Source organism: Ursus arctos, chromosome X (genome assembly GCF_023065955.2).
Source record: "Ursus arctos isolate Adak ecotype North America chromosome X, UrsArc2.0, whole genome shotgun sequence".
In the NCBI taxonomy this organism is placed as follows: domain Eukaryota; kingdom Metazoa; phylum Chordata; class Mammalia; order Carnivora; family Ursidae; genus Ursus; species Ursus arctos.
The window spans coordinates 11,607,284-11,630,017 of NC_079873.1; the positions used below are offsets into that span (position 1 = coordinate 11,607,284).

At 42.7% G+C, this 22,734-nt stretch overlaps 1 protein-coding gene across 2 annotated transcripts in view; it reads right to left on the reverse strand.

Moving 5' to 3' along the window:
* Positions 1–22,734, reverse strand: part of VEGFD (vascular endothelial growth factor D) — a 36,118-nt gene continuing 13,384 nt past the window's right edge. The window contains exons 2-7 of one of the 2 annotated variants that reach the window (XM_026478086.4): positions 16,252–16,462; positions 12,218–12,408; positions 9,208–9,356; positions 6,873–6,973; positions 1,530–1,725; positions 1–724 (exon numbers count right to left, since the gene is read on the reverse strand). In XM_026478086.4, the coding sequence (XP_026333871.2) occupies positions 598–724; positions 1,530–1,725; positions 6,873–6,973; positions 9,208–9,356; positions 12,218–12,408; positions 16,252–16,462 (975 nt within the window). In that variant the 3' untranslated portion in view covers positions 1–597. The remainder of the gene's footprint in view (positions 725–1,529; positions 1,726–6,872; positions 6,974–9,207; positions 9,357–12,217; positions 12,409–16,251; positions 16,463–22,734) is intronic. The other variant, XM_026478088.4, reaches the window with a different exon arrangement.

Consider the following 22,734-nt stretch of genomic DNA (forward strand, 5'->3'; position numbering starts at 1 on the left):
TGGCCTGAATAATGGTGTTTATTTTCTTTAAATACACTTAAATATGAAACAACAGACAGTAGTTCGCTAAACTCAAAACTACAAGCTGGACAGTAATCGGAAAACCAGTGCTGGTCCTACAAATCAAAATCTGCATAATAAAGAGTCAGAATCATTCACGAGAGAGTTGCATTAGCAAAGGACTTGGAGACTATAAAATTGCCTCATGGGCTTTGAGTTAGCAATCATATGGCCCCTCTGATTCTAGGATGATCAGACCTTTTTCATTCACCAAACCAAACCAAACCAAGCAAAACAAACAAACAAACAAAAAACCCCAAAAAACCAAAAACCAAAACCAAAAAACCCCACAAAAGGTTTACACAGGCTCCCTCCTCTCCGTTCTCAGTGTGCAGGGGTATCTTTAGTTGGAAGACAACTGTCAGTGAACCAGGGTTGCTCAGCTGGTGTGTAATGGAAGGGGAGTCTGGATTCACTGTGGGACTGGGCAAAACGGATTTTTTTCCTAGTACCTGGAAAAAAAAAAGTGACAGTAACTTGGCAAAGCAGCATGCTGTTTAAAACGTCAGGGATGGGGAGCTTAGGGACAAAGTGGAGTCAAGGATTTTCTTGACCGTGGAGCCCACAGGCAGCCCTCTTCTCCTTTGGAAAGCGGCAATGCTTTGCACATGCTGGTTTTCCATTTGCACACGTTCTGGTGTGAAAGGGACATCTGTCCTCACAGCTGTTGCAAAAGAAAATAAACATGAGAATTCGGAATCAAGGACTACATCCAAAGAACTAACTCTGTTCCGCCTGGATTACGTTTTCCAAGTGAATTTTCCAGATACGTATTGAAAATGTCAGTATAAAATCCTGAATGGTTATTCCACATGGATGCAAAATCTATGAAAACCCAAACGGTAACCTGTAAGGGTTCTAGTTATCAATAAATTTCTTGCTATATAAATCCAGTGCCAGCCCCTTCCTCTATGAAAAAACAAACAAACATAGGTGGACATGTATCGAGAGATATCGAACCAAAGAGTCCTGCTGATCTGCAACTCACCCCCTCAGATAATTGTTTAAATCTTATCAATGAAGTTTTTGCTGAAGATCCATACCCAACAATAGCTGGCAGGATTTTTTCTTTTTTTTTTTTTTTTTAAGATTTATTTCTTTATTTGAGAGAGGGGAGTGGAGGGGCAGAGGGGGAGAGAGAGAGTCTCAAGCAGACATCCCACTGAGCGCAGAGACTGACACGGAGCTCGATCCCAGGACCCTGAGATCAGGACCTGAGCTGAAACAAAGAGTCAGCCGCTTGGTTGCCAGTTCAGCCACCCAGGCGCCCCAGGACTGTCTTGCTTCCACAATTAATCATCACTCTAAATACTCTCACTTCGTTAGTTGCCAAACCCCTGTTTTACTATGCCAAAAAGGGGCTTGGGCACTGCAAACACTGCTTTAAGAAGGAATCTCACCAAATCGAAAGGACATTCACATTCAATGTCAACGGGTCAAATGAAGGTGAAAATGAAAATGCCTTTGACCTGCAGGTGTCTGCATGAAATATCTTGTGCTTCCGGCAGCAGCTCTCCAGGCTCTCTCTGCACTCCATGCAACTGCAGTTTTCGGGGTGCTGGATGAGATCTCTGGGACACGGTGTTTTACAGACACACTCACAACGATCTTCGTCAAACTTCATGTGCGGCCCACAGAGAGCCAGTTCCTGGAGATGAGAGTGGTCTAAATGGAAACAGAAAAGGGTGGCTCGAATGGCTGCAGCATGGGTAGCGTGGCATCGAAGTCGGCTGTGTGATTTCCGTTATTCTAAAAATAACGTGGATCCTCCTGATCTCCTTTCCTGTAGACGTTTGCTCCTCATCTGTTCACGCGGTGAAGGATGGTCACCTCTGATTTCATAATACGAACACCGAATTCATGTGTTCTCTTAAGTTTGTGAGAAATAGATTATAAGCTGAATATTTTTGATAAGATTTTTAAAGAGATTTTTAGGTTGGTGACCTGTTACAAAATGCAAACGTTCACAACCAAGTATTAGTAATAAAACATAGGATAGCTAAGAATTATGAGTCTGGGCCTTCCTAGTTTTTAGATGGAGATTACAAGGAGGGAGGAAGGGAAGTATCCGCATGAGAGAAATACACCTTAGACCTTCCAGGGTGTGGATAGAAACAGTGATGTACTTCCTCACCACAGATCACAAGGCTGTTACAACAGACACAACGGTGATGATAAACTTTGATTCCACAGACATCTGTTGGAAGAATATGTTCAGCTGAGAGGAGGGTCTGAGTGGTTTTTGACACACTGAGTTGACAGCTATTTCTTCTAGAAAGTGTACACAACAATTGCGTAACTACTACTCCGTGTCCAATTCCAATCATCAAGTTGACATTCAGTACAGGAAATAGAAGAGATAGAAACTTGGGAAGAACTCGACTGTGACACTTGAGCATTCTTGAAGGTTCTGGAGGCAAGTACATGGTTAGTTTCTTCCCCAAACCTGCTTCTCTCCAAATCTGTCTCATTTGGGGAATGGTGCCATCACTCCCGACTCTCCTGCCATATTGGGTCTCATCGCTTTGTCCACCTGGGTCTGCCATCCTGAATTTGTTCTATCATTTCCATCAACACTGCCACCACCTCAGCTGAGTCAGTGTCCTTATATTTTTTTGTGTAGACAGCTGTCACGGATCTTACCATCACAACTTTTATCCCTTCAGTCCATTTTCCACAATATTATCAAATGCAAATCTAATCACATCGCTCTACTGCTTTAAGTTCCTTAAAAGGTTTCCAATAAAAGACTATTTTCCCACCAATTCATATGAGACCCTCCATGAATCAGATCTTATTAACCTCCCAGACTCACCTCTCTCCCTCCCCCCTTCATATATATCTTATGTTCCATCCATACCAAATTATACTACTTTTTGTTCCCCTGATATGCCAGCATCTCTCAGCCCCATGCTTTTGGCCTTGCCCTTCTCCCTGCCCGTCATCTTTATCCCCAGGTATCTTTCCCAACTGCTACAAGTTTAGCCAAGTGCCCTTACCCTGTGCATATTCTCATCCTATCCTTTCTTGCACTGCTTACATTTGTCTATTTCCTCTGTGAATTAAAAAATGCTGAAGGTTATAGGAATCAGATCTCATCATTCTGACATAAAATAGGCACATGATAAACGTGGAGGTCATCTGCTGTAATAAAAGGGTCCTGAAACAGGCTGGCGTATGAAGACTCTGAAGAATCCCATCCATTGTTCCAAGACACTGGGTTAAACCGTATGTTCTTGTCAATATCTGACCACTGACAGTACATCAAAATGGCAATCTCATGTTGTCTAATCTCATAGTTTTAACTGCTCTGTGGTTGATGATATTCAAGGAACCATGTGGAAAGGGTGTTGGAAGGCTAGATCTGGGAAGATTCTTGGAATTGTGTGAAGAGGAAAAAGGTGAGCTTTGTAAGCCATATGCCAAAGAGGCATATGCCACTTTGGGGCAAAATGAGGATAGATTGTTCCCACTGGATATTCTTTCCTGCTTTGTCAAAGATTAATTGACCATATATTCGTGGGTTCATTTTTGGGTTTTCTATTCTGTTCCATTGATCTGTGTATCTATTTTTGTGCCAGTACCATACTGTTTTGATGACTACAGCTTTGTAATATAACTTGAAGTCTGGAATTGCCCATTGGTTGATAAATGGATAAAGAAGAAGTGGACTATTATTCAGCCATAAAAAAAGAATGAAACTTTGCCCTGCACAATGACATGAATGGAGCTAGAGAGTATACTGCTAAGTGAAATCAGTCAGTCAGAGAAAGACAAATACCATATGATTTCACTCATGTGGAATTTAAGAAACAAAACAAACGAGCAAAGGGGGAAAAAGAGGGAGCGAGACAAACCGAGAACCAGACTCTTAACTCTGGAGAACAAACTGATGGGTACCAGAGGGGAGGTGGGTGGGGGGATAGGGGAACTAGGTGACGGGGATTAAGGAGGGCACTAGTTGTGATGAGCTCGAGGTGATGTGGAATTCAACAGAATTGCTGAATCACAATATTGTGTACCTGAAACTACTCTAACAGTATGTGTTAACTATATTGGAATTAAAATAAAAACGAAAAGGAAAACAACAAAACGAATGGCTTCTTAAAGGATAGTGAAGTAACTCTTAAAATACTTGCATGACTCACTAGGTGGCGGTAGAGATTCATTCACACCACTTCAGGGAGCATCAATGCCCTTGGGTGGTTTTGGGGAAACAGAGTCCACTAGGTGTTTGCTGAGCTACAGCAAGGTAGTTGCAGAGGCCGGCTTCGATCCCTACAGGCATTAATTAAAAGTAACAGAGACTGGGGCACCTGGCTGGCTCAGGTGGTAGAGCATGTGACTCTTGATCTCGGGGTCACGAGCTCGAGTTCCACTCTGGTGTAGAGATTACTTAAAAAAAAAAAAAAGTAACAGATATTGGGTGTAGGAGAACTGAGTGAAGCAGCAACTAGCTAAGGGTGATACCCTGAAGTATTGTATAGTGATTTCAGTCCTAGGGAGGTTGATGATGGAATGCCATGAGTTCTGTTCCCAGCCTTGTTTCATTCATCATTTTTATCAATAAGCTCACGGATTTTTTTCCAAATAAATTCTTGAAGTTGTGGGTATCTTGAATTTAAAATATAAAATGGGGACTCCCCGATTTTTCTTTTTTGGTATTGTTTGTTGAAACACTTTAAAGCTATGAGCTGAACCCAATGAGATGAAATTAAACTGGTCTTGGATTCACTAGCCCGAATGTGCTCATTCAAGGAAGAGAAGTCATTGTAGATGTAGAAAAGGCAGTTGCCTTAACAGCCACACGTGTCAAAAGGGTGTTCAGTGAAGAGTAAACTCAGTGTATGTCATCAGTTTCATGAGGCCGCTGGAGCAGTGACTGTGACCTAGCTACCCCACGCCTCTCACTTCCATCACTGCTACAACTTCCCCAAAAGTCCCCTGCCTCCATCCCTGCCCTGGGCCAACACATCCTCTTCTACCCTGTCGCTGGTTGATTGTGTTAAAATTCAAATTGGTGCTGCCATGGGTCGCCCTGGGCGGCTCGGTCGGTTAAGTGTCCAACTCTTAGTTTCAGCTCATGGTTTGTGATCTCTTGGGTCATGAGATAGAGCTCCCTTTGGGCTCCGTGCTCAGCAGGAAGTCTGCTTGAAGAGTCTCTCTCCCCAACTCATGTGCGGGTCCACGCATGCGTGCACGCGCACACTTTTTCACTCTAAAATAAATCAATCTTTTAAAAAAATTCTAATCGGTGCTATCACTCTCCTGCTTGAACCAGTTGAGGGGTTTCCCTTTGCCCTTAGCGTCACATCCAGTCTCTGGGACAAGATGCCCAAGGTCCCCTGTGAACCTCTCCAGCTTCCTCTCGCACATCTACCCAGTCCCTTCCCATTATGTTCCCACCATGCTGAACTTTTTTTTTTTTTTAGCACCCTGACATGCTACCTTCTCTCACTTCCAGTCCTGAGCACTCATGTTTCCCCTGCTCAGAGCACTTCTCTCCTTTCCCCCCACTCTCCCCACCCTCAGCACACACGTACACCAGCTGAGTCCCTCCGCAGGATGTCTCTTTTATGAATTGTATATTGGTCGCATGTTGAAATGATCCTATTTTGATATGTTAGATTCAATAAGATATATAAAGATTCAATTTACTTGTTCCTTTTGACCTTCTTAATGTGAGTACTACAAAATGTAAGTTACATATTGACTCTCACTGTCATTGCATTGAACAGGCCTTTCTGGAGAGAGAGACTGAGGGTCAATATAGTTTACTATCCAACAAGAATGTGCCCGGGGTGACTGGGCTGCCTTGGTGGGTGGCAGGCTTCTCCATGAGTGAGGTATATTCTAGCAGAGGATGATCTGGACACTTGGTGGGAAGGATGGAGATGACATTCAACACCCGCATGAGCTTTCAGGAAAACATGTAGAAGGAAGCGGAGAGACAGAAGTCTAGAAAGTAGAATGTTAATTTATGGTTTCTAGAACAGCGTTCCATAGAGTTTAGTCCTTACAGAGTCTTGCTTGTAGGTCATTGTTTAAAACAAGCAAGTTTCAAAGTGCATGACTCCTTGTGCTTTTTTTCAGTGGAATCCTGTCCTGTCCTCTGGGAAATAAATTTTAACAATGCATTCATTTTCAGCCAGAGTCATCACCAAACATCACAGCATTACAACTTCTGAGCCGTGATGACATTTGGTTCCCAACTTCTCTTAGCCCAATAGCTAGCCATGTTTTGCTTTTACTTTGCCCTAGTTTCAGAAAAAGTTTTCTCCTACTCCCTCCTTTTTTTTTCTCAAATAACTGGCCTGTTTTCACATGCCACTGTTGAAAGAAACCAACAAGTCTAAAATGACTTTATGTTCCTGTGAGACTTTTATACAAATCAATTAGTAAATTGTGGTTGACTAGTGTTTAGTTCTGAAGTGGCTTTCATGAAAGGCTACAATTGCCTTTCAAATCCGATGTTGTGGGATGCTCTAATCACTGGGCTTTTAAGATTAAAAAGCAGAGTCATGCATTGGTAGACTGCCTGTGTAATGAGAGCAGAGAAGGTTCTGGAACATTACTGCTTCGATCACTCTTAGATAAGTAATCTGGAGAAAATGACTAGACATCTTGGTGTGTCCATTTTGTCATTGTAAAAAAAGGGATAATAGTACATTATGGATGGTTGTGAGGATGAAATGAGTTAATGCATCTAAAAGGCTTACAACATTGCCTGATCATAGTAAGCACTCAGTAGATGTTAGTTACAATTGTTATTTTTATGATTACTATTATTATTTCTTTACTGTTATCATTACCTTCCATTCCAACAAGTGGATTCTCCTCCTGTAAAACACATTTACATTTGTCGTTATCCCACAGCATGTCAATAGGACAGAGTTTCTTGGAATGGGAACAGCTAGGAAAAGAAAACAATGAACCAGATTTAAAATCTTTCAAGGGCAATCATACCTTTGGGGCATTTTTTAAAAAAATGTTGAATACATTTCTGAGTGGAGAACAGTGAAGGTTTAAGGAGCTTAATCCATATTTATGAACTGCATGTTATTAGATAGTAATTCTGTAAGTACAGATATTCTATTTGGAAACTAAACTGTAATTTTGGACAGTTGTAATCTTTTTAAGAAGATTGCTGTTAAAACTGTGCAAATTAGCTGTCAACAGAGCTTATTAACCAAAAGCAAACATAGTCCTGACAGAGCTGTTAAGCACTACCTTCTTCAAAATGGAGATAAGGGGTGACTGGGTGGCTCAGTCGTTTGAGCATCCGACTCCGGATTTTGGGTCAGGTCATGATCTCAGGGTCATGAGATTGAGCCCCATGTCAGGTTCCATGCTGGGCATGCAGCCTGCCTAAAATTCTCTCTCTCCTTCTGCCCCTCCCCCCGCGCCATGCAATGCACTCTCTCTCCCTCTCAAATAAATAAATAAATCTTTAAAAATAAAATAAAATGGGGAGTGCCTGGGTGGCTCAGCCGTTAAGCAATAGCCTTCGGCTCAGCTCATGATCCCAGGGTCCTTGGATTGAGCCCTCCATCGGGCTCCGTGCTCGGAGGGAAGCTTGCTTCTCCCTCTTACAATCCCCTTGCCTGTGTTCCCTCTCTCGCTGTCTCTCTCTGTCAAACAAATAAATAAAATCTTTTAAAAAAATAAAATAAAATAAAATGGAGATAAGAACACTGAAGGACAGCTGGAACAACTTGAGGATAAATGTTCTTTTCATAAGAGCTTTCTTTTTGGCTTGAGAGCGATACAAGTGTCTTCTTGGCTTGGAGATAACTGGCAGTAAGCAGCCACTCACCCAGTACATTTACTGCTCTCCTTCTGCAAGATCTAAGTAGCTAACTTAGTTACTTTAGGTTTTCATTCACTGGCATTTGCCCTTCGTTTCTCTATATGAAATTCTTTTTTTCCTCCCAAATAAGTGATTCTTACCTTTGATTTCAGGGCACCAGGGCGTCCTAATTTGTCTCATAAAGAACCACAGACTACTCTCAAGAAATTTCAAAGTCAAATGAATGTTAAGCCATTTTAATTTAAAATAAGACTTTTCCATTTGGTACTCTTTTTTTTTTTAAATATCCTTTGCCCATTTTCTTTTTGTTTTTTTTTAAGATTTTATTTATTTATTTGACAGAGATAGAGACAGCCAGCGAGAGAGGGAACACAAGCAGGGGGAGTGGGAGAGAAAGAAGCAGGCTCACAGCAGAAGAGCCTGATGTGGGGCTCGATCCCATAACGCCGGGATCACGCCCTGAGCCAAAGGCAGACGCTCTAACCGCTGTGCCACCCAGGCGCCCCCCATTTGGTACTCTTAAGAGGAAAGTCAGAAAAGTCACCAGCCGCTCTCAGCGACTTTGGGGACCTCCCCCCCTTCATTTTGGGACTTAAAAGGATAAACAGCCAGAAATGAGTTTCATGTAATGCTTGTTCTGGAATAGGGACATGTGCCAAAGTTGAGGCCGGAGTAGACTCATACAACTGCACTGGACTATGCATATTAAGAACAAAGGTTTCAGGGCATCTGGGTGGTTCAGTCGGTTAAGCGTCTGACTCTTGTTTTAGGCTCAGGTCGTGGTCTCAGGGTCGTGAAATCAAGCCCTGCGTGGGGCTCTATGCTCAGCTTGGAGTCTGCTTGAATTTCTCTCCCAAGCCGTCTGCTCCTCCCCTGCCCTGTGCTTGCTCTCTCTTTAAAATAAATAAATAAATCCTAAAAAAAAGAAGAAGAAGGAGAAGAAGAACAAAGGTGTCTAGGGGCACCTGGGTGGCTCAGCTGGTTAAGTGTCTGACTCGTGATTTCAGCTCAGGTCATGATCTCAGGTGGTGAGATCGAGCCCCACGTCAGGCTCTGCGCTGGGCATGGAGCCTGCTTAAGATTCTCTCTCACCCTCTCCCTCTGCCCCTCTCACCCCACCACCCCCTGATCACATGTGCACACGCTCTCTAAGAAATAAAAAATAAAAATAATTTTTAAAATGAACAAAGGTATCTGTAAGTAGATGGGTAAGTTCATAACCACTGAGTTTTTGGTCCTACGTCAATGTACATCTAACACCTAATTAATGAAGTGTTCTCCACCTACAACTTCAGCAAAGGCAAGAACAAGCATAACGGAATACAAGAAGTGCTTACTGATCTTCTTCTGGGATCTGGATGGATCTTCTGATAATGGAGTATGGATGGCGGGGAGCAGTGGGCAAGCACTTACAACCTGTATGGTTGGCAACTTTAACAGGCACTAATTCCGGTACTGAAGTCAAAGGCACTGATATCTCAAAGAGCTAGAAGAGAGAAAGAACCATAACACATATAATATTTTTAGATAATAATTTCTATAGTCTGCATTGTCCTTTATGGTAGTGACTTTAGCAAAGCTGTCCATTAACGATAGAACTCATAAGGATAAGGGCTGACATGACGGAAAGGATGTTGGGCTGAGAGTCAGGAGACCAGAGGCTTATGCAACCTTACCTAGTATTTAAGCTTGACCAAATCTTTTAACTTTTTGGTGTCACTGGTACCCCTGTAAAAGGCATGGTTGGTCCCTGCTCCTGTTTTAAATCTGAGTATAAGTTATACAGACTAAATGAAATTACAGGGATGAGAGACACAGGGAACAGACCTGCACTTAACCTGTAGCTTGGAGTCAAGCCCAACTGAGCCCACTCGAAACTAACTGACTCGTGAATACATGGGTAAGAATAAGTCATCATTGTTTGAAACCACAGAGTTTTAGGGTGTGTATGATTACATTACACATTACGTTACACAGTAATAGCTGACTGATACAAGATCACCATAATGATAGGTAACATGAATATCATTCTTTCGATGTTTCTACACGCCAGGTCTTGTTTTATATTAATTCATTTACCCCTTATAACAACATCATAGGGCGGGTTTTTTCTTTATCCACCCCCAACTCTATACAGGTGAAGAAACGGATGTACAGAGAGGTTACATAACTTGCCTAAGGCCACATAACTATTTATTGGAAGAGTGGGGATTTGAATTCAGGCAGCCTGCTCTAAAGCCAGAGGTGCTACTCTTTAAGAATATGCCTTAGTACTTTTTGGAACAAAATGTCTGTGGCCAGAAGAAGCGAGGTGGGATCTTGCCAAGTAGAATTCAGAGAAATGTCAATTACTTTGTTTTTAGAGCGGTTCTATGGTATATGGATAAATTTGAATTTGATTTTAGTGTTCTGTTCATTCAATCCCCATTCCACATAGTCCTTACTACACAGAGTATTCATTTACTCACTTTGTTTCAAAGACGTATTTCGTCAAATAGTCCATAACTTTGGGGTGAGAGGTAGTTTTTTTAAAGCCACTATTAAAATGTTCAAGTGTGCATATTTGGAAAGAAAAACTGCTGTAGACTTACACTTAAGTACATTCTTTAAAACTAATCATTTGTTGAGTACAACAGTCAAAATAAAGTACTCAACTATTATTAAGTGGAAACGATCCATTAAAGTTGTGTTTATTCTGACCTTTTGATATGTAATGGACCCTCTATGAGTCTGAGTAAGAGAATGTTTTTAGAGTGTTTACTTTGCATAAACTTCATATTCTTGCGAAATTTTTCAGCTATGCTTTAGGGAATAACACGGCCATGAACCAAAGCCTCTTACATTATGCAAGCTTTGTTTCTACTGACAGTTGCTGCTTAACCGTACTTACGTCATCCCCCCCCCGTTGTCAAATAGTAAGAGGTCAGAATTTTTACAAGTTCCAAGATTCTCTAAAAGAATTTAGAAAAAGAAACTCAACAGTTTGTGGGATATTTTAGGAGGTAGTGGGAATAAAATTAAGGATAAGTTAACCTATTATCAAATCAGCATTCCATTCTTTCCATCCAGTTAAGATAATTCTCCTCTAAAAAAGGGGGGGTGCCTCGGTGGCTCAGTTGGTTAAGTGTCTGACTCTTGATTTCGGCGCAGGTCATGGTCTCAGGGTTGTGAGACCAAGCCCTGCATTGGGCTCTGCACTGGGTGTGGAGCCTGCTTAAGATTCTCTCTCTCCTTCTCCCTGTGCCCCTCCCTTCCTCATGCCCTCTCTAAAAAAAATTTTTTTTTAAAGATAATTTCCTACCATGGATATATTCGTTGCATATGTAATTTCATTATACTACCGCTGTTCACAGAGAACAGATTACATAGGTAAATGTGACAATTGAATGAGTACATCAACATGCACGAGGAATTTGCAACACAGAACCAAACGGAATGTAGTTGGACTTACAGCCTTTTACTATGTTTTCCTAAGTTTGTTATGACTGCTCTTCAATGCACCATTTGTGACATTTGACAACAATATGGTAGTGATAGAAAGAAATACTTATCTACTGGGCAAAAGAGATTTTATAAGATGGAGAGGGAAGAATTCTTTCTTTCATGGGGACTACAAACTAACTTTCAAAGATCTTTTGTGCTAGGTGCGCTCCGTCTGTCCGTCCAGAGATGCCGCCCTCCCTCCTTCCTTCCCCGCTGGGCTCTGGGTCTCAAGACGTTGACCTCCATGTCTGCATCCATTGGTCCTCTTGCCTCCTCCACCCCCTGCCCTCAATTCCTTGCCACCACTCCTCCAACCACTCTGGCAGCCCTCTTCTCCCCTTTCTCTCTGGGTTCCTGAAACTGCTTGAGCCCCTAGCCTCTTCGGCCCAAGGTGGGAACAGCTCGGCTTTTGCTAGCGCTGGGCACTTCACCAGCCTTTCCTCCTTCCCGAAGCCCTGCCCACACCACCCATCCAACTCTTCTCAGTCACTCCACTTGAACAACACAGAACCCAACGAATACCCAAGACGGTGCAGATGCCTTCATTCCTTTTATCGTCTGTTCTAGTTACCTCCCCTAAGGCTTTCTGATTCTTGACATTATAGCATCAGAGAGATAGGAGCTGGTAAGAGTTCAGGCCCTGGAGTCCCACAGACCGGGATTTGAGTCCCAGCTCTGCCACAGGTGAGCTCCCTGAGCTCAGTTTCCTCGTCTGTAGAGGAGGACAGTAGGATACCCTGGGAGCTTGTTTCGGGGATTAAATGAGATCATGCCCACAGGGCATTGAGCACCGGTGCTCGGCCACAAGCCTCGCTGTGGCTGTCAGCGCACCTGTCCTCGGGGCTTCGGCGGATGCCCTCGTACCTGTTTGGAAACGTAGGAGGTGCTCGTGTTCATACAGACGAGGCTCTCTTCATTGCAGCAGCCGCCACACCGGAACACGTTCACGCAGGGCGGCTTGAAGAACGTGTCGGTGCTCCTGCCCAGCTCGCTGGCCACCTCCACGCACGTCTCTCTGGGGCTGCACTGAGTGCGCTGCCATTCCTCGTCTATAACTGCAGAAAGGAAGCTCATTGGGGCCGGCACGCGCCGGGGTTACGCAGCACGCGGTCCGGTTCACAGGTGCAGGGCCGGTCATCTCACGAGATGGGCCGTTTGGGGTCAGCCCTCTAACCAAAGATTGCTTTCAGAAAAATTAAAGCCACCATCCGTGCTCTGTCCCATGCATACGATACCTTCTCTGGTGAAGATACACCGTCTCCGGTATACAACTACGTCGGGTACCCCTGGAGAAGCTGGCTAATAAGGAGGTGAGCAGAGGCATGTAAAGAAATACCACGTAAATGTCGTTTAGTGAAAGCAATTTCGGGACACAGCTGGAGAGCATTTCTTCTACTTGAAGTCAGGGTGGGTAGTTCTTCGCACCATCAAGAAATACATTTCTGTTTGTCGCTTAAGTGACTACGGTAGGATTCAACGCGGGCAAATTACATGAATGGAAATATAAGTGGAACTAATATTTCCTCAAGCGAGGGTTTTTTTCACATGCGAATGCCCAATACCGATGTTTAAGTAAAATAATGAAATAGTCCAGTTCATTTTGATGGCAGGAGCAATATTCTAGCCGTTCTAGCTAATTGGAGGGAAACAAGAAAAAGAGACAAGCCTCTGGGAATAAAAAGATTACCTGCTTTCTTGTAAAACAGTACTTGCTTTTCTCTCACAGTTTATTTTTAAAAATTAGATCCTGACACTTTGATACCAAAGCTGTAGAGGCTTTCTACAGATGTTCTTGGGAAATGATTCAATTTTATGATAAGGACAATTGTCAAGATTTTCTTTTAGCTTGTCATGCAACTGCAGAGTTTATTACATGTTGGAGGTGGTGGTGAAAACCTCCTGTGGTAGGAAGCTTCTAAACTGACTCCCAATGATACCCACCTCCTCGTGTTCACAACCTTGTACAATCCCTTCCTCTGTGTGGGTTGGGCCTAGTGACTTGATTCTTACGAAGAGAATACAGAAAAAGTGATGGGATGTCACTACCATGATAAGGTTAAAAAAGACTGACTTCTGTCTTGCTAGCAGTCTCTCCTCTTGCCGGCACTCTCTTTCTCTTGCCTTCTCAACTTGTAGGCTTTGATAAAGCAAGCCACCATGCTGGAAAGGTCCACATGGCAAGGAACTGAGAGCGGACTCTGGCTAATAGCCTGTGAGGAACTGGGGCCCTCAGTTCAACAGCCTGTGTGGAACTGGGGCCCTCAGTTCAACAGCCTGTGAGGCACTGAGTCCTGCCAACAACCTCTGAGTGAACTGGGAAGCACACCGTGCCCTGACTAAACCATGAGAAGCCGCCTGCAGTCCAAGATGACGCCTTGACTGCAGCCTCTGGAGAGATCCTGAAGGAGAGACACCTGGCTAGGCCATGTCTGTATTTCTAATTCACAGAAACTGTGAGGTAAAAAAATGTTGTTTCAAGCAGCTAAGTTTGAGGGTAGTGCGTTATACAGCAATAGGTAAACTCTTCTTCATTTTTACCCATCTTCAAGTTTGTACTGGTCTCTCCCCACATTATTCTGAGTTCCCACAGATGTTTCCACTGGAAGGGACAAAGAGAACTTCTGCTCAAAGTATACAGATATGATATTATTGTTGGAGATCTGACCCTAGTTTCTAAATTATTCCCTTAAAACACCTTTTCATATCTTTATTCCTCTCCCTCACATCTTAATATTCGTCAGATATTGCTCCCTCGGTCACTAAAAACACAAAAGACAAGATTTTGGCCACCTGCAAAGCAATGCATACACTACACAATTTGCCTTAACTTTGTTTTTTCATCATAAAATCTTCTAACCCAAGAGATCCTTTTAAATTTCCGATTATGAATATTTATATAAAGAGCCTAAAGGTTGTAACCGTGAGAAACAACTTACCCAATTAGGTATTAATATGAGTATTATTGAATTCACTGTTATTAATCATGAATCCTGGGGAAAACAAGTAGTCAACTTATGAAAACATCCTTTGTTTAAAATTCTACTTAAATGTTGCTTTCCATTTGCTTTTTTGTAAAACTAAGTTTTGAAAGTCCAAGTGGCCAGATTTTAACCAAAATTGTGTGGAATTATGACTAATGCCATTGCTTAAAAGCTTCATAACTCTACTATTCTTTCCTACTGCCCAGCAGGACTGCTTTGCCTCAGGGAATCACCCCAAAATCCATGAGGGAGAGTGGATAACAAATTACAATTGGTGTAACACATCGATTTGATTATTTACTGCTTCTTAGTAAATCACTTCAGATGATCCCCCATGTAATAAGAGACATTTTAGAGTTTGCAAAATTCCATATTTTTATGTTTTTTTAAAAATATTTTTGGGTGCCTGGGTGGCTCAGTTGGTGAAGCGTCTGTTTTCAGCTCTAGGTCACGATCCCGGGGTCCTGGGATCAAGCCCCGCATTGGGGTTCCCTGCCTAGCAGGAAGTCTGCTTCTCCCTCTCCCTCTGCCCCTCTCCCCACTCGTGTTCTCTCACTCTCTTTCTGTCAAATAAATAAAATCTTTAAAAAGTTTTTTTAAATATTTTTTTACGGTTTCCTCCAGAGAGAATGTCAATGTCACTGACTTTTTTTTTTTTTAATCGCCTAGTCTTGCTTGTATGGTAAATGTTTGTCTCTCTCCATTCTCACAGAGTATCTCCAGGCTCACCTCAGACTTTGAGACAGGGAATCTGGTTAAGGCCTTGGATCTCCAGGTGAGGTCTGACCCCTTTGTTTCCATGAAGTCCGTGCTAATTCGTGACATGGAAACAACCAGAGCTTCAAACCTCCGAATAAAGTGGGTTCTAGGCCACAGTGCCAACTATCTCAACTCACTTAGACATAGTTATACACATGAGCACAAGAATCCTCTTCACACTCCTTCCTGCCCACTGTGCTGCCAAGAAGATTCATCCCAACTACGCACAGCCTTCCCCACAGCTGACAACAGGGGCCTGTGCAACATCATCACCTTTTTACAAATGGAAAAAAGATAATTCTAGAAAAAAGAAAAAACTAATTTTGGCTTAGTGGTCAATTTGCCTTATGTGATAGATACACTCCGTTACTAGATAATCATAGGTTAATCAAATCTCAAATGCTAGACCAACAGTGCCACAGTGGCTTCTTGTGTTATGTTTCTATGTCATCCAAAAAGATGCCTCATGAGAGGCCACACAGCTGTGCTTGGCAAGCGTCATTCATTATGGCACAGTGCATATACGCCAATGGTTTTCTTATAAAGAATCTCCATCGCTTACTAGGGAACAAGCCTCCCCCTATTTCAAATTAGGTTATTTCCTATCTGGAGTTTGGGTTCTTTTGTCTAGAGGATTTCCCACTTCCATCACCTAGTAATCTCAGTATGCAATATTACAACTCAGCTTCCAACTTCTCCTTTTCATTTTCACTACAAAAAGAAAATCACAGAATTTTGAAGAACTAAAAAAAGCTATGCCTAATTTATTGGTTTTTATTCATGTGGGTATGGCAGTAGAATGCTCCTTGCTGATGAACACCTAGGTTCTCTTATGTTTTTAAGTAAGTCCGATGATTTTTTTTCTATTAAGAATGGTCTTTCTGGGTTTGTTTTGCGTTCGCATCTCTGAGTTCAATATATTTCTGAATTCTGAAGGGTTCTTTCGTGTGGGTTTTAGATCTCAAAATCATATTGAATATATTTCTCTATAGAGTAAACACAGGAAACGCAGGATTCTCTGCTAACACCGAGGCTATGAAATCAAAGACACCCTCTTCTCCTGTCCTACCGAAACCTTTGGAAGAAGCTGGTGCATGTGTTGGTATCTGATAAAGAGCAAGAATTGGCTTGCGCGCGCACGTGCGCACACACACCTACCTTTTAGGGTTTCAATGTCATAGAAAGTTGCCGCAAACCTGGTGGCCCGATGGGATGTGGAGCGAGAGTCTGTGCTAGTCAGACTTTTGAGCTTCAGCCGGCATCTCCACAGCTTCCAGTCCTCGAAGTGTGTGATTCGCAACAGTTCCTCCAAACCAGAAGCTGCCCTAATCTGCTGTTCAGACCGTTCTAATGTTGACCTTGATGCCCGCTTGAAACAAAACAAAACAAAAGCTGGTTTCAAAGTCAGTTACTGAAGTTTGAGTTTGTCTTGATAACCCTCATTGCTGACACTTAAAGATTGAAATAGAGCTGAAAAGAAATTAGAGGCATTATTCAAATGTACACCAGTACCTAGGAAAAATACTAGTTAGTATTTTTGATTCAACATTCTGCTCATTTATGATTGAATCAAAGAAATTATTCCCCTTGGGCTCTCAGGACATTTAAAAACAATATCGTAGTGGGTTGAATGATGTACTTCAAAGTGATACGTCCATGTACTAACCCCCAGAACCTGGGAATTTGACTTTATTTGGGCAAAGGATCTTGCAGATGTAATGAAGTTCATGATCACGAGATGAGACCATCTTGGATTATCCAGCTGGACCCTAACTACACAAAGTGTCCTCATAAGAGACAAAGAGGGGAAGACCTGGGCACAGAGGAAGTGTTGTGCAGACGGAGGCAGAAGTTAAAGGAGTGCAGCCACAAGCCAGGAATGGCCTGGAACCCCCAGAAGCTGGATGAGCCAAAATGGTCCAAGAATCCAAGGAAGGATTCTCTCCAAGAGTCTTTGGAAGGAGCGCAGCCCTGCCGACACCTTGATTTCGCTATTCTGGATTCCGGAACAGCGAGAGGATACATTTCTATAGTTTTAAGGTGCCCACTTCGCGGTAATTTGATACAGCAGCCACAGGAATCGACTACAAATTTCAAAATCACACTATTTTTGTGACAGGAGCCAATGACAATGGCTTTCATCCCTGTGATCTGAGAAACTGACCCACAAAGTCCTGGGGACCCCACCTGTGGTCACACAAGACAGGAAGGTTTTAGGACCCTGAGCTTTTTTTGAAAAACCTGTTTACTATTTCAAAGACATCTTTTTTTTTTTCTGATAAAATACACTTCTAAAGTGTATGTTGAAAATTTGCTTTCCACAGAGGTGCACGAACTGTATTGGCTGATAATAATGCATGGATTTGCGGGACTCCGCCAACACAGTATTCTCAGTATGGTAGCTGAATTGCTTAAAATTAGGGGCTTGGTTATATAAACAATGATACACACATACGATGAAATACTGTCTAGTCATCAAAACCGGTATAGATGTATACTGGGACAGAATGAATCGAGCTCCTCCATGATGGAGCTGGAACGTGCTGGAGAAACCATACAGTGGTCTGTCCATTGTTAGGGATCCAGATTTTATCCTGCCGTGACGGTGGTTACTGGGTCTTTGTTTTCCTGGGCAGCTGGGATATGCGGGCTGAGGGACTTTTAGAGCTGGGTGAGGTGGGAGCCAAGGGGTCAGGGCAGCTGCAGGGTGGTACTGAGGAGGGTGGACAGAGAGGGGGAGGCCAGCTGCCTGCTGCAGAGGGAGGAATAGCGGGGAAAGAGGTGAGCAAATGGGGCCTTTAGAAAGCTTTATGTTGAGTGATGTACGCCCTCCTTCACTGCCCCTCAGAAACTTTAGTTAAAATCTGCCTCATTCATCAGTATTTTAGGAGTAGGATTTTTTGTTTTTAGATACGATGATGGGTACTGAGTGTTGTCCAAAAGTGGGTGCCCAGAAGAGCAAGTGTGGTCCAAGTCACATATGGTTCAGTTACGATGTCTTTTTATGTGTGTATAATGTACATATATGTATGCATATGTAAACAACCATTGTTAATCATATATGTAAAATTAAATATATATACAAAATATCTGGAGGGATATACATGAAAACATAAACAATGGTTCCTACTTTCGATCAGGGGCTGTCAAACTACAGCCCGCTGGCCTAATTCAGCCTGCCGCCTGCCTGTCGTATGAATAAAGTTTTACTGGCAGACACCAGGCACATTCATTTACATATTGTCTATAATGGCAGGGTTGAGAAATTGCAACACAGACCTTCACAGCAGTTTGAATCTTGAGGCGATTTCAAATTTCAATTCTTTATCTTTTCAGGTTTTATGTTTTTCATTATTCCGTCTATTACACTGTCTCAATTCTACTTTGGAAATACTTACCAGACATATATCGCAGCCTTTTAATGATCTTACATGTCTCTCAAATGTGCTTTCATATTTGTCTGTTTTGTTCTCCCTTAATCTCTCTTCAAAGTGTTAAATTAATTGGTTCATCTTCCCAACCACCAATTCTCCAATTGTGTGAGCCTAGAGTTTATTTTGGTAAGTTTTTAATTTCAATCACCATATTTCTAATTTCAAATATTTCCACTTCAATCTCCTTTCTTTTTATTTCTGTATGTTTGTCCTGTCATTTTATCATAAAATTCCTTTCTTTATCTCTTTGAGGGTCCCAAATACACTTATTTCTTCAAATTCTTTTTCAACTTAATATATATGACTTCTATCCTGATGACAAACTTTATTGGCCGTCTTTCTTAGTAATAATTACCTGTATGTGCTCTGGAATTTTGTTTAGTAGTTTCGCCTTCACTGGGAGGTTTGTCTTTCTTTCTCTCTATTCTTTCTTCATTGAGAAGTTCTGTGGTTGCACCCCCCTGACTCCCAGGGCCCTGAATCCAGAATCTTGTTGAGTATTTACAACTCGGGGATCAGCTTAGTTCAAGTCCTGGTTGCCGGGAAGTATCTGCTTCCTCCTTTGCCCCTAGTTAAGCAGGATCACAGAAGACGCAGCTCCGGGCAGCAGTGAGCGAGAACTCTTCCTCTGGCTTCCGGGGAGCTGATGGCGCGCACTGGCGGAGCGCACTGCCCACTGAGGTTAAATTCCCGGGGGCCTCCACCTTCCAGACCCACAGTGCACCAGTTCTGTAGCTTCAGCTTCATGGTTTTTGAAAGGTTATTTGCATTGAGATATAATGGACATACAACTTGGTATAAGTTTAATGTGTACAATGTGTTGATCTTCTCAGCTTCATGGTTTTGGTACCATTTCTGCCGATGTTTGCCAACTGCAGATGTTTACCACCATTGGATCAATTTTCTAAAAATATTCTATTTATTTACTTGAGAGACACAGAGATAGTGACAGAGATAGCGAGAGAGAGCACGAGCGGGGAGGAGAGGGAGAAGCAGGCTCCCCCGCGGAGCAGGGAGCCCGACGTGGGGCTCAATCCCAGGACCCTGGGATCATGACCTGAGCCAAAGGCAGATGTTTCACCAACTGAGCCACCCAGGTGCCCCTTGATCAATTTTATATTTTATGGCTATGGACTATAAAAAATCTCAAAACATGAATTGAGAAGGTCACCTTGCTTGGAAGTTCAGATATGAATGTGTGTGTGTTTAATAAAAGCAAGGGAGCCTTGAACATGTTTCTAAGCCGAGGGAAAGTGCCAACAGAGAGGAAGACACCAAACACATATGCAGGAGAGATCAAGCAGCCGGGTTGGTTTGACCTAAGCTCCAGAGATAAATGCATGAATGGATGAGAGGATCACCTTCTGAACTAGGAGGCTCGCAGACAATGAATGACATGGGTTTGTAGACAGCAAGGCCGCTTAAGACCTATGATTTCTCACTTCTCTGTGAAGTTCAAATCAAGGCAATTTTCGGGGAGCATGGGGAGAAATAAGCTTGAAGAGCAAAGACAGGGTTTGTGGAACAGGCATCAAGTTTAAGCAGCAGGCCACAGCTTCTTCATCTAGGAAATCTGGGGATAAACTGCACAGTTGCCCACATCTGAAGCAACTCGGAAATGCAATGATTCTCCATTAAAGGCTCATTTGTCAATAGCCTCTCTTTTCCCGATTATTCATTGCCTCTTCTGGTTGGACAGTATTACTATTTCATATTCAATGTCATCTTTGAAATAAAATTTTGTTACAGCATCGCTTCCACATGAAAATAATGAAACCGATCAAATAGCTTTTTAAATGTTTCAAAAATCATGCTATATTGAAAAGATTTTCATTTATTGAGGCAAATTTCATTCAATGCCATCCATAAATATAGAGCGATGTATGTATCCATGGTTCTGACAGGCTTCAATTCAATCTCAGAGATGTTTTTAAATATCCAACTGAGAACTCAGGAGAAAAATATCAAATCTGCGGACTGCACAAAAGGCGCCGAGTGGCTCGTATGACTTCCTCATCATAAAAAACACAGTGTTTACTCAACGACTCGGAGTTATTTAAGCATGCGTTAAGCCTCATAATTTAAAACCTAGTTTGAAATAGCTGAGAAATTGCAGACGGTCATTTTACTGTTACAAGTGGGAGTACTAACCACACAACAGCAGCCGAAAACCGACAACTAATTCAGCGGGGGATGCGGCTACGAAGGGTCAAGAACAACAACAACAACAACAACAACAAGTCAATAGACTTTCCACACTGGTTAATTTTTGTGTAATTCACTTGATGTTATCTGCTTGGGGAAGACAAAAATTAAAATCGCCAAGTGTAAAATAGAGTCCCGAATATATATTTAAACCGTTGATTTCAACGGTTTTAACTATCAAACATTTGCCAAATAAGTTGCTCATGATTTCTTCCTCCTTTCTAGTGCAAGTCCTAGTCAAAACTAAAGTAATTAGAAAGCACTCAGCGAGAGGAAGGAAGTGGAGCGGGCTTCCCCGCTCTCTGCTTTTTGCGTGCCATAATTAGTCCGATACTGTTAGCCATTTCACTCCTAAATAACAAATCATTCTCTCATGTCCTGGCTACCACAGCCCGTTTCTAAAACGTGAGGCTTAAAGTCTATGTAACAAGATTTTACCCTTATTTCAATGTATACTGTTGTCTGCGGTGCAAGAGGAAGGGTAGCCATTTCTCCTTTCGGTAATTGCTAAGTTCACGTGGCACTCTCGCGAGGAAGCAGGAGCAGCTCCACAGCTCGGGCTGAGTCAGCAATCTGGGTCAAGTGTGGCTAAAATGGCAGGCAAGATGTTTGGAAAGCTATGGTGGCTGGGTTTGTAGGAGGGATTTGGAAGTGTCCGTGTTGTGGGGAAATCAAAGGCCTCCGGTACGCCTACTAGTTTAAATTCTAAATTTCTGTCCCCTCTCCTCCTCAAAAATATCTAGTCAAGTAACACATTCAAAGAGTAAACAGAGGCATGATTTGGGGATATCAAGAAGCCACACTGAGGGGCACCTGGGTGGCTCAGTCGTTAAGCATCTGCCTTTGGCTCAGGGCGTGATCCCAGCGTCCTCGGATCGAGCCCCGCATCGGGCTCCTCCGCTGGGAGCCTGCTTCTTCCTCTCCCACTCCCCCTGCTTGTGTTCCCTCTCTCACTGGCTGTCTCTCTCTCTCTGTCAAATAAATAAAATTAAAAAAAAAAAAAGAAGCAGCCACACTGAAAAGAACAGCAGGAGGGTCACTTTGGTTGGGAACGGAGCAAGTTGAAGAGTGGAAAGACCAGCGAGTAAGATTAGGGAGAGGTTGGCGCAGAGGTACCACTTCACATCCAAGAGGATGGCTAGAGTCAAAAAGACTGACAGCTACATCAAGCGCTGACGGGGATGTGGAGCAATGGGAACCCTCTTACGTTGCTGATGGGATTGTAAAACAGTGCTGCCACTTTGGAAAAGAGTTCAGCAGTTCTCTAAAAAGTTAAATATCAATTTACCATACAACCAACCCATTCCACTCCTAGGTATTCCACCTAGAGACAGAAAATAGATTGCTGGCCACCCGGGGCTGGGAGTGGAAATGAGGGTTAATTATAAAAGGGCACAAGGGATCTTACACTGATGATGGCTGCACGACTCAGTAAGTTTCCTAAAATCATCAGTTTACTTAAAATAGGTGAATGGGTAAGTTTTACGGTATGCAGATTGTCTATCACCATAACTGTTTCAAACCAAAAAGAGGAAAGGTTGGAAGCTTGCAGGCCAGGCTACTTGTACCAATTAAGGAGGCAATGGAAAACACTGGAGAGTTGAATATTACGGGACATCCATTTCATTGGTTTGCTCTTTTGTTCATTTTTTTCTTGCTCTGGCCTTGGTCCACGCTGTTCGCTCTGCTTGGAGTACTCTCCACTCTCTGTCCAGTTAAGCCTTTCTTAGGTGTTACCTTCTCACGGAAATCTCCCCCACAACTCCTGGCCCAACCTGGGTCTGGTCCCTAAGTCACATGGATTCACAGCACCCCACTCTTCTCCTTCCCTTCACTGACGCTACTGAATTATTTGTGTCATTACTTGCTTGGTGTTTGTCTTCCCCACTGGGTTGTAAGGGCTACTGCAGCAGTAATGAGATGTCTTATTCACATAGCAATAGTAAGAGCTGAATATTTATTAAATATATGAAAAAAAATGATTCATCGAATGCTGGAGAAA